Genomic DNA, 27,962 nt, shown 5'->3' on the forward strand with positions numbered 1-27,962 from the left:
AGGGATTTGTGCATGATTGTTCAAACAGAAGCTTAATTCATTGCAATACACCACATAATTATACCAAATCGCCAGGGAAACAATATGAAGAATCAAGTCTGCTATAATGTTCAAATAGAAATTAAATGAAAGGTTCAGCTCACAAAAGTAGTATCAGATGATCATCTCAGTTATGATTGCTGGGCAGATACTCTCATACCAGGTAGACCACGTTGAGGCTTTTTGCTTTTAAATACCAGTTCAACTGGCTACACATTCCACACGATGCAGACACTCTTCAGAGGATAAAGGTAATAAGGAAGTGACATTCTGCCTCTCCCACAGGTGTATACAGAGTAGTATAACATGTTTGAGTTTTGCTTTAGGTTAAAAGTCAGAAGAGGACTATCCCTCGGAATAGATTAAATCACTTCCATTAATGTCAGAATATAACAGGCAGAGTCAAAGAGGAAAATAGTAAAAATTTGTTGGAGGCATTAAGAAACAAGCAAAGAGATCTTACAACAGTTACCTTCCATTAAGAGAGAAAAAAGTGCTGTTACGAATTATTTTCCGCACATTTTCCAAATGAAAATTTTATAAACAGTTTTGAGACATGATGGGTGTGTATGCTTTTGGGAACTGTGTATAAATTGCTAATATTCTTTTCTTGATCCTCTCTGGGATTTGTGAACATGTTTCTGTTCAGTGCTTTGGAGGAATGAGTACTGAAATATCAATGCATGGATAAGTATATGTGCCTATGTTTTTGCATGATGAGCCAGAGGTATCTGTAACTGTTATGTGAATTTTACGAAGCTACTCAGTAGATTTTTCCTTAAAAAATAAGAACACATTTAGGTAGAGTCACTACTAATGACTATTCAAAAATGATTTTTCAGAGTGGGAAACAGAACATAGTGTTGACACTGATGGTTGTAAACAATGTTGAGGAGAGATTCATTCTTCGTAGGTTTCACGTTTCTTTCTGTTTTGTATCATTTCCTGTACCTGAGGAGAATGAAAAAGAATTTTTTCCACTTGCAATTTCGGTCTACTTGGAGTTACCTTATCTTGTAGGGTTAAAATATATAGACATTTAAAATACTGAAGTCCTTTTAAATTTTTGCTATCTTGTGGTTTTACATATTATCTTACTGTAAATTTAATTTGCAAGTTTCCTGACTGTTAAAGATGCTCAACAGATTGTCATGTAAAAAAATAAAAATAAAATAAAATAAAATACAGAAGTCCTTGTACTGACGTGGTACAAATAATTTAGACTTTGATAAGTCACGAATACGTGTTGTAATATCTAGGGACACCATTAAAAATATTAAGAAGGTTATTAGGGCAGTGACCTTATTCTGTATGATACTTTAATTATAGATACATATCATATACATTTGTCAAAACCTTTAGAATGTACAACACAAAGAGACTTTATGTAAACCATGGACTTTAGTTAACAATAATATATCAAACCGGCTGATCAACTGTAACAAATCTACCACACTAATGCAAGATGCTAATAATAGGGGAAATGGGGGAAGGAGCAGGAGTAAATGGGAACTCACTGTACTTTCTGCTCAAATTTTCTGTAAGCCTAAAACCATTCTAAAAAATAAAGTATATTAATTTTTAAAAATCACCCCAATGTGAAACCAAAAAAGAAAAAAAAGATTAAGAGAGTATAACTTCTAAATAGAGAGAAAAATGGAACAATAAAAGAAGATAAAAAGTAGAGGAAAAGAAACAAAGAAGGCAGGACAGATAGCATATGGTAGGACAATAGATTTAAACCCAAATATATCTTTAATAACATCAAATATAAAGGAACTAAATGCTCCAATTAAAAGCTTATCAGATTTGAATAATATAAAAATTATAATACATGCTATATATAAGAAAGATATCTAAAAGACAAGGACAGAGTAAAGTTAAAAATAATAAATATATACCATTTAAATATTGACTAAAATAAATCTGGTATAGCTATAACAATATTGAAAAGAGTAGAGTTCATGTTATACCTCTTAATGATAAAAATTCAATTTACCAGAAAAATATAAGAACTCTAAATTCATATGCATCTAACAACATAGCTTCAATTACATATATACAGTGTAAATTGACAGGACTATAGGAGATAGGCAAATTCACAATAATATTGGACAACTTGAACAACATGTTTAGCAAACCTGATCTAGTGGATATATTTAGACACTTCCCAATAATTGCAGAATAAATATTTTTTCAACCCCAATTAATTCATTCATGGCCATTAGCCATATGCTGCATCATAAAGCAAGTCAACACATTTCAAAGATTTGAAATCTTGCTCTCTGAGTAAAATGCAATTGACTTAGAAATCATTAACCAAAGGGCAACTAGATATCTAATATTTGATAATTTATATAATCTAATGTCAAAAAATCCATAAGTTGAAGAAGAAATCATAATGAAAATTAGAGACTATTTTGAATTAAATAAACTAAAAACATCACACACTTAAATTTATGTGATAAAACCCATATGCATATATTATATATTAAAAAGGAAGATCTGCTTCCTATATGCAAGAGTAAGCAATAAAAAAAAATGAATTCTGCAAATAACAGCTATGTATTCATGGATAAAATACAACCCCCTCCCCCACAAAAGAAAACCCCCACAAACCGAAACAAAACAAAAAACCTCACAGCTACCTGAAGGTTCTGGAGACTAAGCAAAGACAGGCAGATTTTGGAGAGGAGTCTAAACTTAGAGCAAGTGACCAAATGGAGCGAATTTCTCATTTTTTGTAATTTTGACCCAATGACAGTCATGACTCACAGACATAGCTATGGCTGCACAAGAATGCCTCAAACTGTGACAGAAAGCCCACTGTCTTTCTGGATGGAAAAATTACAGGAAGTAGACTGATCAAATATGGCTAGATGCTGAAGAGTGAGGGGAAATCCTAGAAGAGGGAAGGAGATTCCTTAATTCTGTGCATGAACTCTGCACAAGCCTCAGGTTGACTTCTGAATCATGCATTCATAGGACAGATTCAAAGTAGCAGTAGGCTTAAGGAATTGACCTGAGCTATGACCACAGAAGGCAAGAGAGAGAGCTTACAATTCAAATCTAACCATGTTAGCTGCCAGCTAAAACAAAAACGACACCATCACTTGTCAGAGGAGTATGACAGAACTCAAGTCTACACAGCATAATATTCACAATGTTAAGGATACAGTTGAAATTATCCTAGTTACAGAAAACCAAGAGAATGCTACTCATTTTAAATGGAAAAGATAACTTTAACTTCTTCCTTTCTGATTTGGAAACCTCTTATTTTTTATTTAAAAAAATTATTTGTCTGTTTGTTTATTTATGCCTAATTGCTCTGGCTAGGACTTCCAGTACTATGTTGAATAAAAGTGGCAAGAGTGGGCATTTTGTCTTATTCCTGACCTTAGAGATAAAGCTTTCAGGTTATTACCACTGAGTGTGATGTTGGCTGTGGGCTTTTCATATATGGCCTTTATCATGTTGAGGTAACCTCCTTCTCTTCCTAGTTTGTTGAGTTTTTATCATGAAAGGGTGCTGAATTTTGTCAAATGCTTTTTCTAGATCTCTTGAGACAATCGTGTAATTTTTATCCTTTATTCTGTTAATGTGGTGTATCACATGAATCGATTTTCATATGTTGAATGATCCTTGCATCCCAGGGATAAATCCAACCTGTTCATGTGGTATGATCTTTTTAATGTGCTGTTGGATTTGGTTTGCTAGTATTTTTGTTGAGGATTTTTGCATCTATATTCAACAGGAATCTTGGCCTGTAATTTTCTTTTCTTGTGTCTTTGTCTCTGGTATCAGGTAGTGCTGGCCTCACAAAATGAATTTGAAGTGTTCCCTCCTCTTCAATGTTTTTGGGAAGATTTTGAGAAGAATTGATATAAATTCTTCTTTAAATGTTTGATAAGAGTTCACCATGAAGCCATCTGGTCCTGGGCTTTTTCTTTGTTGGGAGGTTTTTGGTTACTCAACCTCCATGCTAGTTAAAGGTCTATTCAGCCTTTTTATTTCTTTATGACTTAGTCTTTTTTTTTTTTTTTAACATCTTTATTGGTATAATTGCTTTACAATGTTGTGTTAGTTTCTGCTGTATAACAAAGTGAATCAGCTATACATATACATACATCCCCATATCTCCTCCCTCTTGCGTCTCCCTCCCACCCTCCCTATCCCACCCCTCTAGGTGGTCACAAAGCACTGAGCTGATCTCCCTGTGCTATGCGGCTGCTTCCCACTAGCTATCTTTTTTACATTTGGTAGTGTATATATGTCCATGCCACTCTCTCACTTCATCCCAGCTTACCCTTCCCTCTCCCTGTGTCCTTAAGTCCATTCTCTACGTCTGCGTCTTTATTCCTGTCCTGCCCCTAGGTTCTTCAGAACCATTTTTTTTTTTTTTTTAGATTCCATATATATGTTATGACTTAGTCTCAGTCGGTTGTATGTTTCTAGTAATTTATCCATTTCTTCTAGGTTATCCAGTTTGTTGGCGTATAATGAATTGTTCATAGTATTCTCATAATCTTTTTTATTTCTGTGGCATCAGTTATAATGTCTCTTCTTTCACTTCTGATTTTATTTGAGTTGCCTCTCTTTTTTGTCTAGCTAAGTGTTTGTCAATTTTGTTTACCTTTTTTTTTAAAAAAAACTCTTGGTTTCATTTTTCTATTGTTTTCCTATTTTCTATTTCATTTATTTCTGCTCTAATCTTTGTTACTTCCTTCCTTCTTCTGACCTTGGGCTTAGTTCTTTCTTCCTTTCCTACCTCCTTGAGGTGTAAAATTAGGTTATTTGAGAGATTTCTTTTTTAATGTGTTTATTGCTATGAAATTCCTTCTTAGAACGCTTTTTGCTACATTCAATAAATTTTGGTATGTTGTGTTTTCATTTTCATTTGTCTTGAGGTATTTTCTAATTTCCTTTTTTTTTAAAATTGAATGAAAGATTCTTTAAATTCTATAGTGCTTTACAGTTTTCAAAAGTTTCACACACATGATTTCATATAATCCCAAAATAACTCTTTCTCCCCCACCCATGTATTGTCCCTCCCCACTTCTCACTCCCCACTGGTAACCACAAGTTTATTCTCTATATCTATGAGTCTGCTTCTTTTTTGTTTTACTCACTAGTTTGTTGTATTTTTTAGATTCCACATATAAGTGATATCATAGAGTCTTTCTCTGTCTGAATTATTTCACTTAGCATTATACCCTCCAAGTCCATCTAGATTGCTGCAAAGGGCAAGATTTCATTCTTTTTTTTATGGCTGAGTAGTAGTCCATTGTATATATACCACATCTTCTTGATTCATTCACCTGTTGATGGACACTTAGTTTGCTTCCATATCTTGGCAATTGTAAATAATGCTGCTGTGAACATTGGGTTCATGTATCTTTTCAAATTAGTGTTTTTGGTTTTTTTTGGATGTATATCCAGGAGTGGAATTGCTGGGTCATATGGTAGTTCTATTTTTAGTTTTTTGAGATACCTCCATACTGTTTTCCACTGGCTGCACCAATTTACATTCCCACCAACAGTGTACAAGCACTCCCTTTTCTCCACATACTTGCCAAAATTTATTTGTCTTCTTTTTGATGATAGCCATTCTGACAGGTGTGAGGTGATATCTCATTGTAGTTTTGATTTGCATTTCTCTGATGGTTAGTGATGTTTTCATGTGCCTGTTGGCCATCTTCATTCCCGCTTTGGAAAATTTTCTATTCAGTTCTTCTGCCCATTTTTCAATTGGGTTGTTTCTTTTTTTGATGTTGAGTTGTATGAGCTGTTTATATATGTTGGATATTAACACCTTATTGGTCATATCATTTGCAAATATCTTCTCCCATGCAGTTGGCTGTCATTTTGTTTGAGGTATTTTCTTTCTTTCTTTTTAAAAATAAATTTATTTATTTATTTATTTTTGGCTGCATTGGGTCTTTGTTGCTGTGTGCGGGCTTTCTCTAATTGTGGTGAGTGGGAGCTATTCCTCACTGCGGTGCACAGGCTTCTCATTGCGGTGGCTTCTCTTGTTGCGGAGCAGGGTTCTAGATGTGTGGGCTTCAGTAGTTGTGGCAGGTGGGCTCAGTAATTGTGGCTCACGGTCTTAGTTGCTCCGCAGCATGTGGGATCTTCCCGGACCAGGGCTCAAACATGTCTCCCCTGCATTGGCAGGCAGATTCTTAACCACTGCGCCACCAGGTAAGTTGCAGCATGTGAGGTATTTTCTAATTTCCTTTCTGATTTCTTCTTTGACCCAATGGTTGTTCAAAATTAGAAAGGAAAAAGTAAAATTGTTCCTGTTTGCAGATGACATGGTCTTATAAAAAGCTCTAAATACTCCACTAAAAAACTGGTAGAACTAATAAATGAATTAGATACAGTTGTAGAATACAAAATCAATGTACAAAAATCAGTTGCTCCTCTATAAACTAATAGCACACTATCTGAAAAGGAAATTAGGAAAACAATCCCATTTACCATAGCACCAAAAAGAATAATATACTTAGGAATAAACTTAACTAAGGAGGTGAAAGTCTTGTATACTGAAAGCTATAAAATATTAATGAAATAAATTAAACAAGAAACAAACAAATGTAAAGACATCCTGTGTTCATGGATTTGAAGAATTAGTATTGTTAAAATGTTCATACTACCCTCAAAAATCAATGCAATCCCTATCAAAATCCTAATGGCATTTTTTTTTACAGAAATAGAAAAATATTCTAAACTTCATATGGAACCACAAAAGACCATGAATAGCCAAATTAAGCTGGAAAAAGAAGAACAAAGATGGAGGCATTACACTTCCTTATTTCAAAATATATTACAAAGCTACAGTAATCAAAACAGTATGGTACTGGCATAAAGACAAATAGACCAAGGGAAAGAACACAGAGCCCAGAAATAAATCCATACATATAGGAAGTGATCTTTGACAATGGTGCCAAGAAGGGGGAAATGACAGTCTCCTCAACAAACGGTGCTAGGAGAACTGGATATTTACTTGCAAAACAATGAAACTGGACTCATATTATGCCATACACAAAAATCAACAAAATGGATTAAAGATTTAAGTGTAAGACCTGAAACTGTAAAATTCCTAGAAAATAACATAGGGGAAAAAAATCATGACATTAGTCTTGGCAATAATTTCACAGATATGACACCAAATGCACAGGCAACAAAAACAAAAATAAGCAAGTGGGACTACATCAAACAAAACAGCTTCTGCACAGCAAAAGAAACAATCAACAGAGTAAATAGGCCCTCCTACAGAATGGGAGAAAATATTTGCAAAACATAAATTTGATAGGAGGTTAATCTCTACAATATATAAAGAACTTCTACAACTCAGTAGTAAAAGGAAAAAACCACTAATAATCTAATAATCTCAAATTTTAAATAATAAATCTAATAATTATAAAATGGGCTAGACTTGTAATAGATATTTTTCCAAAGAAGACATACAGATGGTCAATAGGTATATGAAAAAACACTCAGTGTCGCTAATCATCAGGGAAATGCAAATCAAAACCACAATGAGATATCACTTTACACCTGTTGGGATGGCTACCACCAAAACAACAAAAGACAACAAATGTAAGTGAGGACGTGGAGAAATTGGAACCTGTGCACATTGTTGGTAGGAATGCAAAGTAGTCTAACCACTATGGAAAACAGTAAGGAGGTTCCTCAAAAAATTAAAAATAGAAGTATATATGATCCATCAATTCCCCTGCTGGAATTGCTCTATTTATCCAAAAGAATTAAAATCAGGATCATGAAGAGATATTAGCACTCTAATATCGATTGCAGCACTATTCATAACAGCCAAGATGTGGAAACAATCTAAATGTCAATCAACAGATAATGGATAAAGACAATGTGATATACACATACAATGGAATATTATTCAACTTTAAAAAGAAGGAAATTCTGTAACATGTGAGAACATGGATGAATGAGGACATTATGCTAAGTGAAATAAGCTAGTCACAGATAAAAACTGCATCATTCTACTTTTATGAGGTATCTAATATGTAAATTCATAGAATCAAAGAGTGGAGTGCTGGTTGCCAGGGGGGAGGGGGGAGGGGAAAATGGGGTGTTATAATGGGCATAAAGTTTCAGTTAAGCAAGATGAATAAGCTCTAGAGATATACTGTACTCATTGTACCTATAGTTAATAATAATGTGTTGTGCACTCAACAGTTTGTTAAGAGGGTAGCTCTCATGCTAAATATTCTTATTATGTTAAAATATTAAAGATAGGAGGACCTTCAAGATGGCGGAGGAGTAAGACGTGGAGATCACCTTCCTCCCAACAAATACATCAGAAATACATCTAAATGTGGAACAACTCCTACAGAACACCTACTGGATGCTGGCAGAAAACCTCAGACTTCCCAAAAGGCAAGAAACTCCCTAGGTACCTGAGTAGGGCAAAAGAAAAAAGAAAAAACAGAGACAAAAGAATAGGGATGGGACCTGCACCTCGAGGAGGGAGCTGTGAAGGAGGAAAAGTTTCCACACACTAGGAAGCCCCTTCACTGGCAGAGACAGGGGGGTGGCGGGGGGGAAGCTTCGGAGCCACGGAGGAGAGTGCAGCAACAGGGGTGCAGAGGGCAAAGCAGAGAGATTCCTGCACAGAGGATTGGTGCCAACCAGCACTCACCAGCCTGAGAGGCTTGTCTGCTCACCTGCTGGGGTGGGTGGGGGCTGGGAGCTGAGGCTCGGGCTTTGGAGGTCAGACCCCAGAGAGAGGACTGGGGTTGGCCGTGTGAACACAGACTGAAGGGGGCTAGTGCACCACAGCTAGCTGGGAGGGAGTCCAGGAAAAAGTCTGGAACTGCCTAAGAGGCAAGAGACCATTGTTTCGGGTGCGTGAGGAGAAGGGATTCAGAGCACTGCCTAAACAAGCTCCAGAGACGGGCACGAGCCACGGCTATGAGCGCCAACACCAGAGATGGGCATGAGATGCTAACGCTGCTGCTGCAGCCACCAAGAAGCCTGCGTGCAAGCACAGGTCACTACCCGCACCTCCCCTCCCAGGAGCCTGTACAGCCCGCCACTGCCAGGGTCCCATGATCCAGGGACAACTTCCTCAGGAGAACACATGGCACGCCTCAGGCTGGTGCAACGTCACGCCGGCCTCTGCCGCCACAGGAGAGGAGGCTAAACAATACACTACTAAATAACCAAGAGATCACTGAAAAAATCAAAGAGGAAATCAAAAAATACCTAGAGATAAATTACAACAAAAACACGATGATCCAAAACCTATGGGGTGCAGCAAAAGCAGTTCTAAGAGGGAAGTTTATAGCAGCAATACAAGCCTACCTCAAGAAACAAGAAAAATCTCAAATAAACAACCTAACCTTACACCTAAAGCCATTAGAGAAAGAAGAACAAAAACCCCCCAAAGTTAGCAGAAGGAAAGAAATCATAAAGATCAGATCATAAATAAATGAAAAAGAAATGAAGGAAACAATAGCAAAGATCAATAAAACTAAAAGCTTGTTCTTTGAGAAGATAAACAAAATTGATAAACCATTAGCCAGACTCATCAAGAAAAAAAGGGAGAACACTCAAATCAACAGGATTAGAAATGAAAAAGAAGTAACAACTGACACTGTAGAAATACAAAGGATTATGAGAGATTACTACAAGCAACTCTATGCCAATAAAATGGACAACCTGGAAGAAATGGATGAATTCTTAGAAAAGCACAACCTTCCCAGACTGAACCAGGGAGAAATAGAAAATATAAACAGACCAGTCACAAGCACTGAAATTGAGACTGTGATTAAAAATCTTCCAACAAATAAAAGCCCAGGACCAGATGGTTTCGATGGCCAATTCTATCAAACATTTAGAGAAGAGCTAACACCTATCCTTCTCAAACTCTTCCAAAATATAGCAGAGGGAGGAACACTCCCTAACTCATTCTACGAGGCCACCATCACCCTGATACCAAAACCAGACAAAGATGTCACAAAGAAAGAAAACTATAGGCCAATATCACTGATGAACATAGATGCAAAAATCCTCAACAAAACACTAGCAAACAGAATCCAACAGCACATTAAAAGGATCATACACCATGATCAAGTGGGGTTTATCCCAGGAATTCAAGGATTCTTCAATATATGCAAATCAATCAATGTGATAAACCATATTAACAAGTTGAAGGAGAAAAACCATATGATCATCTCAATAGATGCAGAAAAAGCTTTTGACAAAATTCAACACTGATATATGATAAAAACCCTCCAGAGAGTAGGCATAGAGGGAACTTACCTCAACATAATAAAGGCCATATATGACAAACCCACAGCAAACATCATTCTCAATGGTGAAAAACTGAAACCATTTCCTCTAAGATCAGGAACAAGACAAGGTTGTACACTCTTACCACTATTATTCTACATAGTTTTGGAAGTTTTAGCCACAGCAATCAGAGAAGAAAAAGAAATAAAAGGAATCCATATAGGAAAAGAAGAAGTAAAGCTGTCGCTGTTTGCAGATGACATGATACTATACGTAGAGAATCCTATAGAAGCTACCAGAAAACTACTAGAGCTAATCAATGAATTTGGTAAAGTAGCAGGATACAGAATTAATGCACAGAAATCTCTTGCATTCCTATACACTAATGATGAAAAATCTGAAAGAGAAATTAAGGAAACACTCCCATTTACCATTGCAACAAAAAGAATAAAATACCTAGGAATAAACCTACCTAAGGAGACAAAAGGACCTGTATGCAGAAAACTATAAGACACTGATGAAAGAAATTAAAGATGAAACAAACAGATGGAGAGATATACCATGTTCTTGGATTGGAAGAATCAATATTGTGAAAATGACTCTACTACCCAAAGCAATCTACAGATTCAATGCAATCCCTATAAAACTACCAATGGCATTTTTCACAGAACTAGAACAAAAAATTTTACAGTTTGTATGGAAACACAAAAGACCCCGAATAGCCAAAGCAATCTTGAGAAAGAAAAATGGAACTGGAGGAATCAGGCTCCCAGACTTCAGAGTATACTACAAAGCTACAGTAATCAAGACAGTATGGTACTGGCACAGAAACAGAAATATAGATCAATGGAACAGGATAGAAGGCCCAGAGATAAACCCATGCACATATGGTCACCTTATCTTTGATGAAGGAGGTAAGAATATACAATGGAGAAAAGGCAGCCTCTTCAATAAGTGGTGCTGGGAAAACTGGACAGCTTCATGTAAAAGAATGAAATTAGAACACTCCCTAACACCATACACAAAAATAAACTCAAAATGGATTAAAGACATAAATGTAAGGCCAGACACTATAAAACTCTTAGAGGAAAACATAGGCAGAACACTCTATGACATAAATCACAGCAAGATCCTTTTTGACCCACCTCTTGAGAAATGGAAATAAGAACAAAAATAAACAAATGGGACCTAATGAAATTTAAATGCTTTTGCACAGCAAAGGAAACCATGAAGAAGATGAGAAGACAACCTTCAGAATGGGAGAAAATATTTGCAAATGAGGCAATAGACAAAGGATTAATCTCCAAAATATACAAGCAGCTCATGGAGCCCAATATCAAAAAAACAAACAACCCATTCCAAAAATGGGCAGAAGACCTAAATAGACATTTCTCCAAAGAAGATATACAGATTGCCAACAAACACATGAAAGGATGCTCGACATCACTAATCATTAGAGAAATGCAAATCAAACTACAATGAAGTATCACCTCACACCGGTCAGTAAGGCCATCATCAAAAAATCTACAAACAATAAATGCTGGAGAGGGTGTGGAGAAAAGGGAACCCTCTTGCACTGTTGGTGGGAATGTGAATTGATACAGCCACTATGGAGAACAGTATGGAGGTTCCTTAAAAAGCTAAAAATAGAACTACCATATGACCCAGCAATCCCACTACTGGGCATATACCCTGAAAAAACCGTAATTCAAAAAGATACATGTAGCACGATATTCATTGCAGCTCTATTTACAACAGCCAGGACATGGAAGTAACTTAAGTGTCCATCAACAGGTGAATGTATAAAGAAGATGTGGCACATATATACAATGGAATATTACTCAGCCATAAAAAGAAATGAAATTGAGTTTTTTGTAGTGAGGTGGATGGACCTAGAGACTGTCATACAGAGTGAAGTAAGTCAGAAAGAGAAAAACTAATACCGTATGCTAACACATATATATGGAATGTAAAAAAAAAAAGAAAAAGGTTCTGAAGAACCTAGGGGCAAGACAGGAATAAAGACGCAGACGTAGAGAATGGACTTGAGGACACAGGGAGGGGGAAGGGTAAGCTGGGATGAAGTGAGAGAGTGGCATGGATATATATACACTACCAAATGTAAAATAGATAGGTAGTGGGAAGCAGCCACATAGCACAGGGAGATCAGCTCGGTGCTTTGTGACCACCTAGAGGGGAGGGATAGGGAGGGAGTGAGGGAGACGCAAGAGGGAGGAGATATGGGGATATATGTATATGTATAGCTGATTCACTTTGTTATAAAGCAGAAACTAACACACCATTGTAAAGCAATTATATTCCAATAAAGATGTTAAAAAAATATTAATGATACATGGAAAGGACAATCAACAGATGTCAACTCCGAGATTATTCAATGCTGAGATTATGTGATAAGCATTTAAAACCAGCTATTTTAACTATGCTCATTGAAGTAAAGGAAAATACACTGGAAATGAAAGGAAACATAGGAAATCCCAGAAGATAAATAGAAAATATAGAAAAGAACCAAATAGAAATTTTAGAACTAAAAAATAAAAAATTCCCTGGATGTGCCTATAGTAGCAGGAATATATATGACAGAGCAACTAGTAAGTGAACTTGAAAACAGAGTTAAGGAGTTATTTGATGAAAGGAGAGAAAACATGAAAAAAATGAAGAGAACTTTAGGGGTCTGTGAAATAATATTTAAAAATCCAATATAAGGTTAATTTGAGTCTCAAAAAGAGAAGGAGGGAAAGAGAATGGGGCAGGAAAAATATCTGAAGAAATTCTGGCAGATGACTTACAAAATTTGGTGAAAGACATAAGCTTATAGATTCAAAAAGCTCAGCTAATGCCCAAATAAGTAAGTTCCAATCAGCATGATGATAAAAACCTCTGGAAACTAAAGAAAAAGAGAAGATCATGAAGGCAGCCAGAGGAAAATGACATATTACATAGAGGGGAATGACAATTTGGATGACTGTGGACTTCTCATCATAAATTATGAAGGCCAGAAAGTAGTGAAACCACATTTTTCAAGAGCTGAGGGAAAAAGTCAATTTAACTTTGTTAAGAACATTTAACATGAGATTTATCCTCTTAAGAAAATTTTAAGTGTACAACACATTATTGTTGACTATAAGTACGATGAGTGCAGTAGATCTCTAGAGCTTATTTATCTTGCTTGACTGAAGAGTCAATAATTTTATAAATAAAAAACAAACTAAACAAAACAGTCAGGGAATACATGGAAGATCTGAATAACATTATCAATCTCCTTGATCTACTTGATATTTATAGAACACTACATCAACAACAACAAAATACATATTCTTTTCAAGTGAATATGGTACATTAACCAAGACTGACCATATACTGGGCCATAAAAAAAGTTTCAGTAAATTGAAAAATATTGAAATTGTACAGAGCACAATAAAACTAAACTGGAAATCAATAACAATGACATATCTAGAACTCTCTCAAATATTTGGAAATTAAACAACAGAATTCTAAGTAAATAACTGGTCAAAGAAGAAATCACAAGACAAATTAGAAAATATTTTGAATTGAATGATAATAAAAACATGACATATCAAAATTTGTGAGATGCAACTAAAGCAGTGCCTAGAGGGAAACATTTTTAAATGTCTACATGAGAAAAGAAGAAAGGTGTAAAATCAACAATCTAAGGTCTGACCTTTAGAAGCTAGAAAAAAAGAGCAAAGTAAACCAGAATTACTAAGAGGAAAGGACATGATAAAGATAAGCACAAAAAGTAATGGAAATAAAAAGATAATAATCAACAAAGCCAAAAGCTGGTTCTTTGAAAAGATCAACAAAAGTGATTAATCCCTAGCTAGATTGATTAAGAGAACACAAATCACATGAGAAGGATTCAACCTACTGTCCTTGGCTTTGAAGATACAGAAGGGGGACCATAAGTCAAAGAATGCGGTGGCCACTAGAAATTGGGAAAGGTCCTCAGCTTATAGCCAACAGGTAATGGGATCTTGGTCCTACAAACACAGGAAGTGAATTCTGCCAATAACCCAAATGAGCAGGAAATGGATTCTCCTCTTAGAGCTTCCAGAAAGGAACACAGCCTGGCCTGCCAACACCTTGATTTTATTATAGGTAGACCTGTATCAGACCTCTGATCTACAGAACTATTAGAAATTTGTGTTGATTGAAGCCACTAAGTTTGTAATAATTTGTTACAGCATCAAAAGAAAACTAATACCATACACAAAAAATAACTACACATGGATCATAGACCTAAGCTTTAAAGTGACGATGATAAATCTCCTAGAAGGAAACATAGGAGAGTATCTTTGAAATTTGGATTAGGTAAAGATTTCTTAGATAGCACTCAAAAAGTAAAAACTCTAAAAGGAAAGATTGATGAATCATATTTTATGAAAACTAAAAATGTTTGCTCTTTGAAAGACATTGTAAAGAAAAATCAAAGGAAAGCTACACAATGAGAGAAAATATTTGCCATACACTTATCTGATAACAGACTGGCATATCCAGAATATATAAAAACTGTTATAGTTCAATAATAAGAAAACAACAACCTAATTTAAAAATGGATTGAAGATTTGCACGTACAGTTCACAAGAGGAGATATATAAATGGCCAAAAAGTACATGAAAAGCTGTTCAATATTTCTGCTAGGGAAAGGCACAATAAGATATTAGTGCAATGGCTAAAATAAGAAAGGCTGACAGATCAAGATTTGATGAGAAGAAATGGCTGCTTTCAGATTTGGGGCAGGAAAAGTATCAGTTTCTTTCTAGAACATCTTGTTATAGCACAAAGCAATGAAGAGATCCAAGATTACGAGGAGTGTTAAAAGTGCTAGGAGTCATCCTCAGAAAGTTCCCATTGGCTTCAAACAGTAACATTTGAGCATCATCAAGAATAATAACTGCAAGGGATTGAAATACACAAAACACATTTAAATCTATGAGTTGATAATAATACTAAAAACATGGGTTACCTTTAGACAATTCTATGAAAGATTTTTATTCTGAAAACTGGTAAATAAAGAGAAATAGTTAAGTATTTTCTCTGTTTTCCTATGTAATCTGTGTCTTAGGGCAACCAAATAGTTGATGAGATGTATTATGACCAATAAATGAAAAAAGAATGATAAAATTAGAACATCACCATTTTTCAATCTCTATTGAATTAATGGGTCAAGCAATGATCATCAATAACTTCTTACAGCAAAAAGATCATCAATGGCTGGATCATTATGCACCGACTTATGGAGATAAACAAGAACATTATCGTGTAGTCTTTATAAGACAAAAAAAATTGAACCTGAATTTAAAGAAAACATTAGATATAACTATAATCAGCAATTTACAGAAAATATAGGGTTCCGAAGAACATGATAAGTGACATCATTAGAAAATAATCAGCAAAATCCAGACTAGGAAACTCTTCAGTACAAATAATCTGGTTACTTCAATAAAAAATACTGTAAAAAATATATATAGAGAGAGAAATGAAGGGTGAATCTTTTTTTTTTTTTTTAAGAATTTTTATTTATTATTTATTTATTATGTTTATTTTTGGCTGTGTTGGGTCTTCGTTTCTGTGTGAGGGCTTTCTCCAGTTGGGGCGAGTGGGGGCCACTCTTCATCGCGGTGCGCGGGCCTGTCACTATCGCGGCCTCTCTTGTTGCGGAGCAGAGGCTCCAGACGCTCAGGCTCAGTAGTTGTGGCTCACGGGCCCAGTTGCTCCGCGGCATGTGGGATCTTCCCAGACCAGGGCTCGAACCCGTGTCCCCTGCATTGGCAGGCAGATTCTCAACCACTGCGCCACCAGGGAAGCCCCGAAGGGTGAATCTTTATATAACCTTTATAATGTCCTGGATCTAATATATATATACATATTAGATTCAGGACATTTATCAATCAGTCAAAATTTATGGACCTTGTTCTGATGGAGTTAGAACAACAAAAAGTAGACAATTGGTGAAATACAGACAGTGACTTGTTATTTGATATTAAGGGATCACTGAAAATATTTTAGGTGATAATAGTATTGTGATTAGCTTTTTAAAAATTAATTAATTTATTTTTGGCTGTGTTGAGTCTTGGTTGCTGTGCGCAGGCTTCCTCTAGTTGTGGCGAGTGGGGGCCACTCCTCGCTGCGGTGCGCGGACTTCTCATTGCAGTGGCCTCTCTTGCTGTGGAGCATGGAGTCTAGGTGTGCGGGCTTCAACAGTTGTGGCGCATGGGCTTAGCTGTTCCACGGCATGTGGGATCTTCCCGGACCAGGGCTCGAAACCGTGTCCCCTGCATTGGCAGGTGGATTCTTAACCATTTTACCACCAGGGAAGCCCCGTGATTAGATTTTAAAGTCCTTATATTTTATAGATATGTACTGAAATATTTACAAATGACATTATATTATGACTAGGATTTACTTCAAGATAATCTGGGGGGGAGGAAAGGGGGTAAGGTATATATCAAATAAGATAGGCTTGTGGTAATAGTTATTAAATAGGAATAATGAGCACATGGAGAGTAATATACTATTCTCTATTTTTGTGTATGTTTGAAATGTTTGATAGTTGAAGAAAATTTTGAGAAATAAATAACATACAAGGAACCTCCAGCAAATATTCTGTCGCTTGAAGGAGAAGAGAGAGGGAAAAAAGGGATAGAAGCAATATTTGAAAAAATGCTAGCTGAAAAAATTTCAAAACAGATGAAAAACATTAAAACACAAGGGTAGGGAACTTCTATTTCCTCTAAAACCAGATTTCCCTCTTGTTTGAAACAACTAAAAATGGACAACATATAAGAAGCAATGGTTTTCAAGATATCAGGCAACAAAGGACAGTGCTCTGTGAAAGTCAGGAAAGAAATGAAGTGAGCCTTATGATTGCTCTACCCTACTGTCTTCAGAAAATTTCCTAGCCTCAGAGTAGGGAAAGTGAACTTGAGAGGAACCCTGCAGACCTCTGAGTTGAGGAGATGGAGCTGAGATCCTGGGGAAAGCAAGGCAGCTATAGTTCACAGGATAGAGTGCCAGAGAGGAGAGAACTGCACAGAAAGAACTCTGGAAATCTGCAGAAGGTCCCCTTCAGGTAATCCCCTGTGTATAGATCAGTACATGTGTGTGAGGAAACTACCTGAGGCCATGGAAAGAACCAAGCCAGGAATACTGCCTATTATCACCAGTCAGACTGGAAAACCTTGTGATTCATGGGGCACTGGGTAGAGTACTCAAAAGGATTTTGCCTCAGTAGTGGGGAATACTTAGCCCTAGATGAACACTGTTCTGTTTCACTCTAAAAAAATCTTAAAGCAAAATTGGAAAAGATCAGATTGTTTCCAAGTAAATTAGCTGGGTCCTGAAATATAGCCCAAGAATATACATGAATACAAAAAAATCCAGCACCTACTAAGGTAAAATTCATAATATCTTGCACCAAACAAAAATTACCAGGCATACACCTAACTATTACAATGTTATATGTCAATTATATCACAATTAAAAAATTACCAGGCATAAAAACAAGCAGCAAAAAGTTATTATAACTATATTCTCTTAAGTTCAAAAAAGTTAAGTAAAGATACTGACACTATAGAAAAGACACAAATAAACTGGGGGTGAAAACTACAAAAATTATAATGTATGCAATGAAAAATACACTGGCACTTTATTATTAATGGTACTGTAGACACTGCAGAAGAAAAGATCAGTAAACTTGAAGACATAGCAATAGAAAATATCCAAAATGATATAGAGGGGAAAAAAAGAATTAAAAAACATTAACAGAGCATCAGGGAGTTGAGACAACTTCAGCTGCCCCAATATATGTGTAATTGGAGCTCTCAGAGGAGAGGGCTGGGATAAAAAAATGTTTGAAGAAATAGTGGCTAACAAATTTCCAAATATGCTGAATACTGTAAGCCCACAGTTCTTAGAAGTTCAAAGCACCACAACACAAGAAACATGAAGAAAACTACAACAATACCACTTTAAGTAGGAGTGTAAACTGGTCTGCGTACTTTGGAAAACTTTGGGGCAGCAATCTTTTAAAGCTGAACTTATGTCAATAACCTGTGACTTAGCAATTACATTTCTAGGTCTGAACCCAATAGAAATGCATGCACTTGTGCACCAAGAGACAAGTACGTGAATGTTCACTGCAGCATTATTCATAACAACCAAAAAACTGGAAACAACCAAATGTCTAACTCATAATAGAGAATACAGAAATGAAAAGGAATGAATAATATGCACAAGATGAAAGAATCTCACAAACATACTGCTGCTCAAAATAAGCCAGCCCCCAAATAGTACAGTGATCTGATTCCATTTATACAAAATCTAAAAAAAGTCAAACTAAAAGTCAGAATAGTGGTTATTTTCTGGAATAGAAAGGGTAGTGATTGGAAACAGGTACCATGTGGTATTCTGAGGAGCTGGTAACTTTCAATCTTTTGGTGGTTTCATAGCTCTATTTAATTAGTGATAGTCAAGTTGTACAGTTTTGATCTCTGTAATTTTCTGTATGTGTGCTTGAAAAGTTTTAAAAATGCAAATAAATATATTTCACCACATTAACAGCAGAAGGGAGAAAAATCATACAATCACCTCAATAGATATAGAAAAATAATTTGATAAAATTTAAAAATTCATGATAAAAACTCTCAGAAAACAGACTATAAGGGAACTGCCCTAATATGATTAGTAGTATTTATAAAACACAATAAACACCATAGTTAATGGTTAAATAGGGAACTTTTTTCTTTCTTTTTTTAAGACTGAGAGCCAGCAATGTGAACCACTGTAGCTATTTCTTTTTTTTTTTTTAATTTATTTTTATTTATTTATTTTTGGCTGTGTTGGGTCTTCGTTTCTGTGCGAGGGCTTTCTCTAGTTGCGGCAAGCGGGGGCCACTCTTCACTGCGGTGCGCGGGCCTCTCACTATCACGGCCTCTCTTGTTGCGGAGCACAGGCTCCAGACGCGCAGGCTCAGTAGTTGTGGCTCACGGGCCTAGTTGCTCCGCGGCATGTGGGATCTTCCCAGACCAGGGCTCGAACCGGTGTCCCCTGCATTAGCAGGCAGATACTGTAGCTATTTCTATTCAACATTAGTTCTACTGGAGAGCCGTAACCACTGTTCTATATCAGTGTTCCAACAGGAACAGCACTTTAAAAATAGAGAAATTCAAAGACAGTTTATTCAAAAAGGGACTATTTAAAAAGAATTCGGTATAAGGTAGTCACAGGAGATAATGCAATAATCCAAAGCTAGTAAAAACTGAACTAACTTTAGGACTGAAGGTCAAGAGGAGGGAACATTACTATAATTCAGAAGCAAAGAGTTATGTAAAGTAAGATACCTTAAGAGAAGCAGTGATTTCCAGACAACTCAGGACAGACAGACTGTGGGGAAAAGGACAGGGGAATAAATCTAACTTCACCCTCTTTCCTCCTTCCAGACTTTCTCCATGGTTTCCTACTGGCTTAACCCAACTGGACGTCAGAAGGAATAAGAGCCTATTGATCTAGTCCATATAGATTAGCTTCTCTGCAGGGTAAAGAAGAGAGGAAGGTAGATCTGAAGGGGCAAAGAGAAGATAAATAATACATGCAATAAGACAAAAAGAAAGAAAAGGATAAGAATTGGAAAGGTCAAATAAAACTGTCACTATTTGTAAATGATATGATTGTATATGTAGGAATACTCAAAGTATCTACAAATGCATGATTATAATAAGTTGAGTTTAATAAGGTTGCTGCATATGAGATCAACAAAAATGAGCTATATTTCTATATGTCAGAAATTAGAACCTGAAATTTTAAAAGTTTCTACTTATAATAGCATCAAAATGATAAAATACCTATGGATATGCCTATCAAAAGATATGTAAAACCTTGGACTTCCCTGGTGGCGCAGTGGTTAATAATCCGCCTGCCAATGTAGGCCACACAGGTTCGAGCCCTGGTCCCGGAAGATCCCATATGCCGCGGAGCAACTAAGCCTGTGTGCCACAGCTACTGAGCCTGCGTGCCACAACTACTGAAGCCCATGCGCCTAGAGCCCGTGCTCCACAACAAGAGAAGCCACCGCATTGAGAAGCCTGCGCGCCGCAACAAAGAGTAGCCCCCGCTCACCACAACTAGAAAAAGCCCACGTGCAACAACGAAACCCAACACAGACAAAAATCAAATAAGTAAATTAAAAAAGAAAGATATGTAAAACCTTTATGCAAATAATAACTATACTGGAAGAAATTAAAGACCTAGATAGATGGAGAGGATAAAGTTTGTTTCAAGCTGGTACTTCTCCCCAAATTGATCAACAGAGCCAATGCAATCCCCCCAAAATCCCATCAGCGTTTGCTAGTATGTGTGTGTGTGTGTGTGTGTGTGTGTGTGTGTGTGTGTGTGTAACCTGACAAATAATTCTAAATGCTGAAATGGAAATTCACAGACCTAAAAACATCTAAGATATTTTAAAAGAAGAATAAGAGGGCTTCCCTGGTGGCGCAGTGGTTGAGAGTCTGCCTGCCAATGCAGGGGACACGGGGTCGGGCCCTGGTCTGGGAGGATCCCACGTGCCGCGGAGCGACTGGGCCCGTGGGCCACAACTGCTGAGCCTGCGCGTCTGGAGCCTGTGCTCCGCAACAGGAGAGGCCGCGATGGTGAGAGGCCCGCGCACCGCGATGAGGAGTGGCCCCCGCTCGCCGCGGCTGGGGAAGGCCCTCGCACAGAAACGAAGACCCAACACAGCCAAAAATAAATAAATGGATAAATAATTAAAAAAAAAAAAAAAAAAAAAAGAATAAGATGTGAGGACTTGCTCTGATAGATACTAAGACTTATCATGAGGCATTCTAATTAAGAGATTCTTGTAGTGGAGCAAGGATCAACAAATATACTATAGGAATCAAATAAAAAGCAGTGAGGAGGGCTTCCCTGGTGGCGCAGTGGTTGAGAATCTGCCTGCTAATGCAGGGGACATGGGTTCGAGCCCTGGTCTGGGAAGATCCCACATGCCGCGGAGCAACTAGGCCCGTGAGCCACAGCTACTGAGCCTGCGCGTCTGGAGCCTGTGCTCCGCAATGAAAGGCAACGATAGAGGCCCGCGCACCGTGATGAAGAGTGGCCCCCACTTGCCGCAGCTAGAGGAAGCCCTCGCACAGAAACGAAGACCCAACACAGCCAAAAATAAATAAATAAATAATAATTTAAAAAAAAAAAAAAAAAAAAAAAGCAGTGAGGAAAGTACTGTCTTTTCATATAAGGTGCTTGGTCAATGGGATGTCTGCTTGGAAGAAAATAAAACTTGACCCCACCTCACATCCTACACAAAATCAATTCCAGATTGATTGTATATAAATGTAAAAGGCAAAAAACAAGCAAAATTTAAAAACAAAATAAAACCAAATGCTGCCCCCCCCCAAAAAAAACCCATAAACAAACTTCTACAAGATAATACAGGGACTGATGAGGAGCTTGGGCTAAGGAGAGACTTCTAAAATAGTACACCAGAAGTCATAAGAAGATTACTAAATTTGACTATGTAAAAATTCAGAATTCCTGTTCATCAAAAGATACCTTTAAGAGATAAAATAGAAGGCAGAGAGTGGGAGAAGATACCTGCAACAAAGAGTTCATAACCAGAATATATAGAAAACTGTTACAAATGATTAGAAAAAGACAAACAATACAATAGAAAAGAAGTATTTCCAAATGGCCAATAAACAAATGAAAAGGTATGCAACTGCTTCAGTACTCAGGAAAAACAAGTTGAACCTGCAATGATTTATTACTGTTCATCCATTAAAAAGGCTAATGCTGAAAATACTGATAATACTAAGTGTTGGGTGTAAGTAAAAAGGATGTAAGCCAACTGGAACTCTAAAATACACTGCTATTGGGAGTGTAAATTGGTACAATTGCTTTGGAAAATTGTTTGAAATACTCTACTAGAGCTGATCAAACACATACCTGACAATCCAGCATTCTCTCTTGTGGGTATGTACCCAAGACAAATGTGTGTATATGTGCACCAAGAGACACGCACATGAAAGTTCCTAGGAAAAATTTTTTTAATAGCTCCAAGCTGGAAATAACCTGAAGGCCCACATCTATCACAGAACGGATAAATTGTGGCATTTCCTACAATGAGTACTATACAGCAATGAAAACGAATGAACTACAGCCACACACAACAGCACGGATTAATCTCACAGACATAGTTTTGAGAAGAAGAATGAACCAATGAGTCCCTACTACATGGTTCCCTTTATATAAAGTTTAAAAGGTTGACAAGCCTACACAGATATAGAGAACAAGTTAGTGGTTACCAGTGGTGGGGGGCAAACTACTGGGTGTAAGATAGGCTCAGGGATGTATTGTACAACATGGGGAGCACAGCCAATATTTTGTAATAAGTGTAGATGGAAAGTAGCCTTTTAAAATTGCATTAAAAATTAAAAAAACATTTTTAAAGTCTCAAAAGTAAAGCTTTTGGCTCTAGAAGTCGTGCTCTTAACCACCAAAAAAAAAAAAAAAAAAGAAATTTAAAAATAAATTTAAAAAAAAAGCTGACAAGTCTAAACCAAAGTGTTTCATGATTCATGTTTCATGGTAGAATTATAAAGAAAAGTCAGAATGTCATTATTGTAAAATTCAGAATAATAGTCCCTTTGTGGGGAGTGATTACCATGAAGAAAAGAAAGGGGGCTTCTCGGATGCTGGCAATGTTTTAATTTTTTTTTAACTTGAATGGTAGTTACAGGTGTGCTCACTTCATGATAATTCACTGAGTTGTATATGTTTTGTACACTTGTATGTGTGCTATATTTTATAATGAACGGAATAACAAGCTTGTTCTTTTTTTCCTATTCCATACCTGGCACAGCATAAAACTCAGGGGGTCCTCTGGCTTTTCATAGACTAGGTTTTCAGTGATATGCTGAAAGAGAGAGAGAAAGGCATCACATTATGCTTCTGAGCTAAAGCTATATGGTCAGGTTATACCTGAAGCAATCTTTTACATTAACCTAACATGTACCATAGCATTTTAAAGAAATTCGTATATCTCTACATAGTGACAAATTACTTTCTTACTGCTGATAAGTTTGGGCAAATTAACGTAAAATGTGGAGGGATTAAAAATTTAGGAATAAATAGCAATGTATATTTTTCTAGTTTCTAAGATCAAAGAATTTTGGAGAAAGATTTTGAGAATTGTGATTTTGCTAGACTGAGAAATCAATAAATTATTTGCTTTGAAGAATAGTCAAAGAAAAAGTTTTGAATAAAAATTTTAAAACACTGTATGATTTTTACATAGAAACTTCCTTCTAAGGCATTTGATTCTAAAAGGTGAAAATGATGTTCAGCATTTGTAATAATAAATGAGAAAGAATATAAAGAACTTCAGAGACCCACTTCCATACGTTTTGCTGTTGTTGAATAACTCAAAAAATTATAATAAAGCAAGCAGAATTCTCACTTGCAGGGAATAACAATAGGGCAAATTTCTGGTATAAAATATTCTGGTCTGTTTAATGTACCCATGCTAATTAATTATTTCATATATGTTTCTACTGAACACATATTTATAACTAATTTTTCTGATAACAATGTTCAATGCATAAGCATTGTTTTTTCTTGACAGATAAAGAAAATTACTTACAGAATGATTAGAATTCTACTTTCTACAGCTTTCATCCTTGAGTTTAATAATTAGTATTTCTTTGGTTAAAGCCAGAAAATCCAGCCATTAGCATTCTCCCACAAAATGACATTTTAAAGAAAGAAAAGGCATACAGCAGTGTTAATAAAGCAAATATCACTTATCTCTATTTTATGAGGAAACTGAGATTCACAGAAGTTACGTAATTTCCTCCAAATCACAAAGATGAGAAGGGACAAAGTTAGCTTGGAGCCCTGGGCTAACAGATTTTAAAATTTGTGCACTTTCCTCTATTTCCTACTTCTTTAAACTTAAATTCTTCCAGTTTAAATGCTTTCATTTGGGGTGGGCCATTCTTACTTACAACTTTCTAACCACAAAGTTACTTCATGTATATATGTCATTATATATGTATATATACCTTGCTGCATTATAATATTAACATAAAAATACACATGTCAGGAGAACAGAAACAAAAACAACCCACAAAACAGCAAAAACTTTATAAACGTGATAATATTTTATAATTCTGTATCAGCCAAGGAATGTCATACTTTAAAGAACATTCCAGCCCCATATCCTGAGGTCAATAAAATTTATAATTTCAAGAATTAGAAGCAACTTTTAACTATGTCATTTTTCTCCTGAAGAATGTGGTTTCTTAGATGGTCACAGGTTGGTCATCTTTTGAAAGCATTATACTCCTGCCTGGAAGGTCTTTTTCTCTCCTTTTCAATTGCCATTATTTTGTCCTTCCTTCCTAGTCTGGTTCAAACTTTAACCCTGGGCCAAATTTTTTCCCTAGCAACCAACCTATCAGATCTCTAATTCCTCTGAAGGGCTTCATATCATGGTAAGAATTATTCAATTGGTGTTTATCATTTACTACTTTTGGTTAATACGTCTTAATGCACTTACTGACTCCTCATTAAGATTATATCCCTTTTATAGCAAACGCCCTTTCTTGTACCTCTTATAAGCCAGGTCAAAGTTTGTCGTTTACATTATAATTACTTTAAAACTCACAATTAAAAAAGAGGTTGAGAGGTTTACCTGGAATATTTGCAGAATGTGGTGTTTCTCCATGTATTGCAGTGAAATTTGATAAGGATCTTCATATACTATAGGAGGCAACCGCTTCTTAGAAGGTTGATTGTATGCCTGAAAACTCCTTCTTTCCTGGTATTCTGAAATATCAACCTAAAATGGAAATATCCCCCAAGAGAGTCTTTAATGAATTGAAAAGCCCCAGGAAGTTTTGTTGCTATTGTTGCTGTTATCAGTGGAATCTGGTATTGATGGGATCTGAACACCAGGAATTAAGAGCAAAGACATTATTATGAGAGACCTGGCTGATTCTCCAGACAATGTAATGCACCTTAAGTCCTGGGAGGTACCTTAGACATCTCCAATCTACTTCAAATACTTTTCCCTTCACAGAGATTTCCAACTGACTCCAAATTCCTTTCCTTTGGTAGAAGCCCAGAGGGGGAATGACTTAGTGTCCCAGTGTTAGCAGCAGAACCAGGACTTGAAACCCAGGTCTCCTGAATCCTGGTACGTTGATCCTTCCTGAATGGGCTTACTTAGTGTAGCAGAGAAGGCAATCCATCTCTTTGTTTCCCACCCTTCTCCTGCCCTTCCTGAATCCTATGGGTCACACATACCACAACATGTGCCCTCTTCCTGCATTCTGCCAGGCCCCTGGCTTAACCTCCAACCTCCCAGGGGGGTATCAAATGCCCCTTTAACCTACAGGCTTGGTTTTCACGGGTTGAGTTTTTTCTTGACTGATGATATAGTCCAATTTGGATGAGATGGAGGGAAATCTTTGGGAGCAGGCTCGGTCTTTTGTTTGGAAAGTACTGGTCGATCTGTGATCAAATGGGATGAAGCCTTGCAGATCAGCTACACTTTCCGGTTCAGTTTCAAGGGAAGCCTTGGATATGCTGCCATCTGTCTGGCCAGGCTCAAATTTGCAGGGTTGTACTCTGAAGTCAGCCTCTTTGTCTTCCTTGCTGTAGCCAAGCTGGTCGAATAATCTATCATCAGACCGGCTACGTTCTACATAGTCAAACATGTTGTCTTCTGTGTAATCATCCTCTTCTTCCACTAAGTCATCAACCTGGTCAGATTCACTGCCAGCCTTGTCAGGGTCAGCAGCCTGGTGTTCAGCTGGTTTAGTAGCTTGGTCATACACTTTGCGGTGCGTCTTTACAGATGTTCTGTGGTCAACTTGGTCAGACAATCTATGATCAATCTGTTCAGAAGTTTTTCGCTCAACCAGGCCGGAATATCTACTTTCAATCTGTTGAGAAGTTCTTTGGTCAGCTGGGCTGGACATTCTGTGATCACTCTGCTCAGAGGCTCTTTGTAAAGATGGGACAGATGGTTCACGGTCAATCTCTTCAGAAGCTCTTCTCTCAGCCAGGCTGGACGTTCTGTGATCACTCTGCTCAGAGGCTCTTTGTAAAGATGGGACAGATGGTTTACGGTCAATCTCTTCAGAAGCTCTTCTCTCAGCCAGGCTGGACGTTCTGTGATCACTCTGCTCAGAGGCTCTTTGTAAAGATGGGACAGATGGTTTACGGTCAATCTCTTCAGAAGCTCTTCTCTCAGCCAGGCTGGACATTCTGTGATCACTCTGCTCAGAGGCTCTCTGTAAAGATGGGACAGATGGTTTACGGCCAATCTCTTCAGAAGCTCTTCTCTCAGCCAGGCTGGACATTCTGTGGTCAATCTGCTCAGAAGCCCTTCGTTCAGTCTGTTCAGAAGTACCTTGTTCAGGCAGAGCAGACATCTGGCTGTCAGTCTGTTCAGACTCCACACCCCCAGCTTGGCTAGATGCCGTGCTGTCCATCTGTTCTGACATGCTTCGGTTAACCTGATCAGATGCTCTACGATCGGCGACATTAGCACGGTTGGGTGCTCTGAGGTCAGCCTGATCAGATGTTCTTTCTCCCATGGATTCATATGCTTTGTGGTCAGCTTGATTAACTACGTTGGGTTCAGCCAGGCCGGACACTATCTGGGCAGCCTGGGCAGCTGCTCTGTGATCAGTCCGGTCATCTGCTTCCACTTCATCCTGGTTCTGCCTGTTGTCTTCCTGGCTGTCTGTGTGGCTGTCATTTGGGGACTTGGCTGTACTTTGGTTTTCCCATGATTCCGCCGAAGCCCCTTCTGGAGGCTCTTCCATTTTCTGCCTGGTACCAGACTGGTCTAGATTGCCAGACGCTGTGGGTGGGGCCGGGCCGGGTAGTCTAGGCGACCGTCGGAGCGCACGAGACAACAATACCCGCGGGCTTTGTTTGGACCTCCGAGCTCCAGCTCTTCCGGGCGCGCGGGCGGACGCCGGTGGATGCCGGGAGGTGAGCGGGGGAGCCCCGCCGCTGCCTGGGGAGGGGATGCCTTCGGGCGCCCAGCGTGGATGCGAGTGCAGGGGCGGACACCCTCTCCCAAGAAGTGGTGATGCCCGCAGGCTGGCGTCGCCACCGCCCAGTGACCGGGCCTCAGGACTCTGTGAATCGGTGCCTTAGAGCGGTCCCCTCCCCGTTTTCTTACGGAGGTCCACAGCTGTGTGTGTGAAATAGGATCCAGCAGGTATCACTCGAACCAACAAAATGTTAGCGATGAACACGCGTCCAACCACACGAGGGCGGCAGACCTGAACAGGGGTTACTGTTGCCATCAACCAAATCCACGTTTCATCGGCTACTGACTTTTGTATAACCACACTTGTATCGCAGAGTATGATATTACTGCTGGGCATGTGCTAGTAAATGGTCCTGCTAAATGTTATTTTTCTTTAGACTCTAATCAGTATTGGGGTGATGTGGGCACATTCTGTGGTTTTTCTTTTAATTAAAAAAACAAAACAAAACAAAAACTTTTAAAAGCCAGCCTTTACAAAGACTGCCCGTACTGTTTTCAGTGGTACCAGGAAGGCTTTAGTCCTTCTCAC

The 27,962-nt window shown here is 37.6% G+C and overlaps 1 protein-coding gene across 1 annotated transcript; it reads right to left on the reverse strand.

The window, feature by feature from the left end:
• Window positions 1-45: 45 nt before the first annotated feature.
• On the reverse strand, window positions 46-27,593 carry TEX55 (testis expressed 55). The gene is made up of 4 exons (XM_007181993.2): window positions 25,758-27,593; window positions 25,055-25,201; window positions 23,213-23,275; window positions 46-990 (listed from the first exon to the last, which is right to left on the reverse strand). Exons 1-4 carry the CDS (start codon window positions 27,195-27,197, stop codon window positions 940-942), a joined length of 1,701 nt encoding a protein of 566 aa, XP_007182055.2. The 5' UTR covers window positions 27,198-27,593; the 3' UTR covers window positions 46-939.
• Window positions 27,594-27,962: the final 369 nt, after the last annotated feature.

This window comes from Balaenoptera acutorostrata, chromosome 4 (assembly GCF_949987535.1).
Source record: "Balaenoptera acutorostrata chromosome 4, mBalAcu1.1, whole genome shotgun sequence".
NCBI classification, from domain to species: Eukaryota; Metazoa; Chordata; class Mammalia; order Artiodactyla; family Balaenopteridae; genus Balaenoptera; species Balaenoptera acutorostrata.

Bases quoted from the DNA above. Each gene is read 5' to 3' on its own strand.
- TEX55 (XM_007181993.2), bottom strand. From the start codon at position 27,197: ATGGAAGAGCCTCCAGAAGGGGCTTCGGCGGAATCATGGGAAAACCAA. The intron at 25,202-25,757 runs GTAGGTTAAAGG...TTTCCATTTTAG, and splicing joins AACCCGTGAAAACCAAGCCT to GTTGATATTTCAGAATACCA. The intron at 23,276-25,054 runs GTAAACCTCTCA...TCTCTCTTTCAG, and splicing joins ACATTCTGCAAATATTCCAG to CATATCACTGAAAACCTAGT.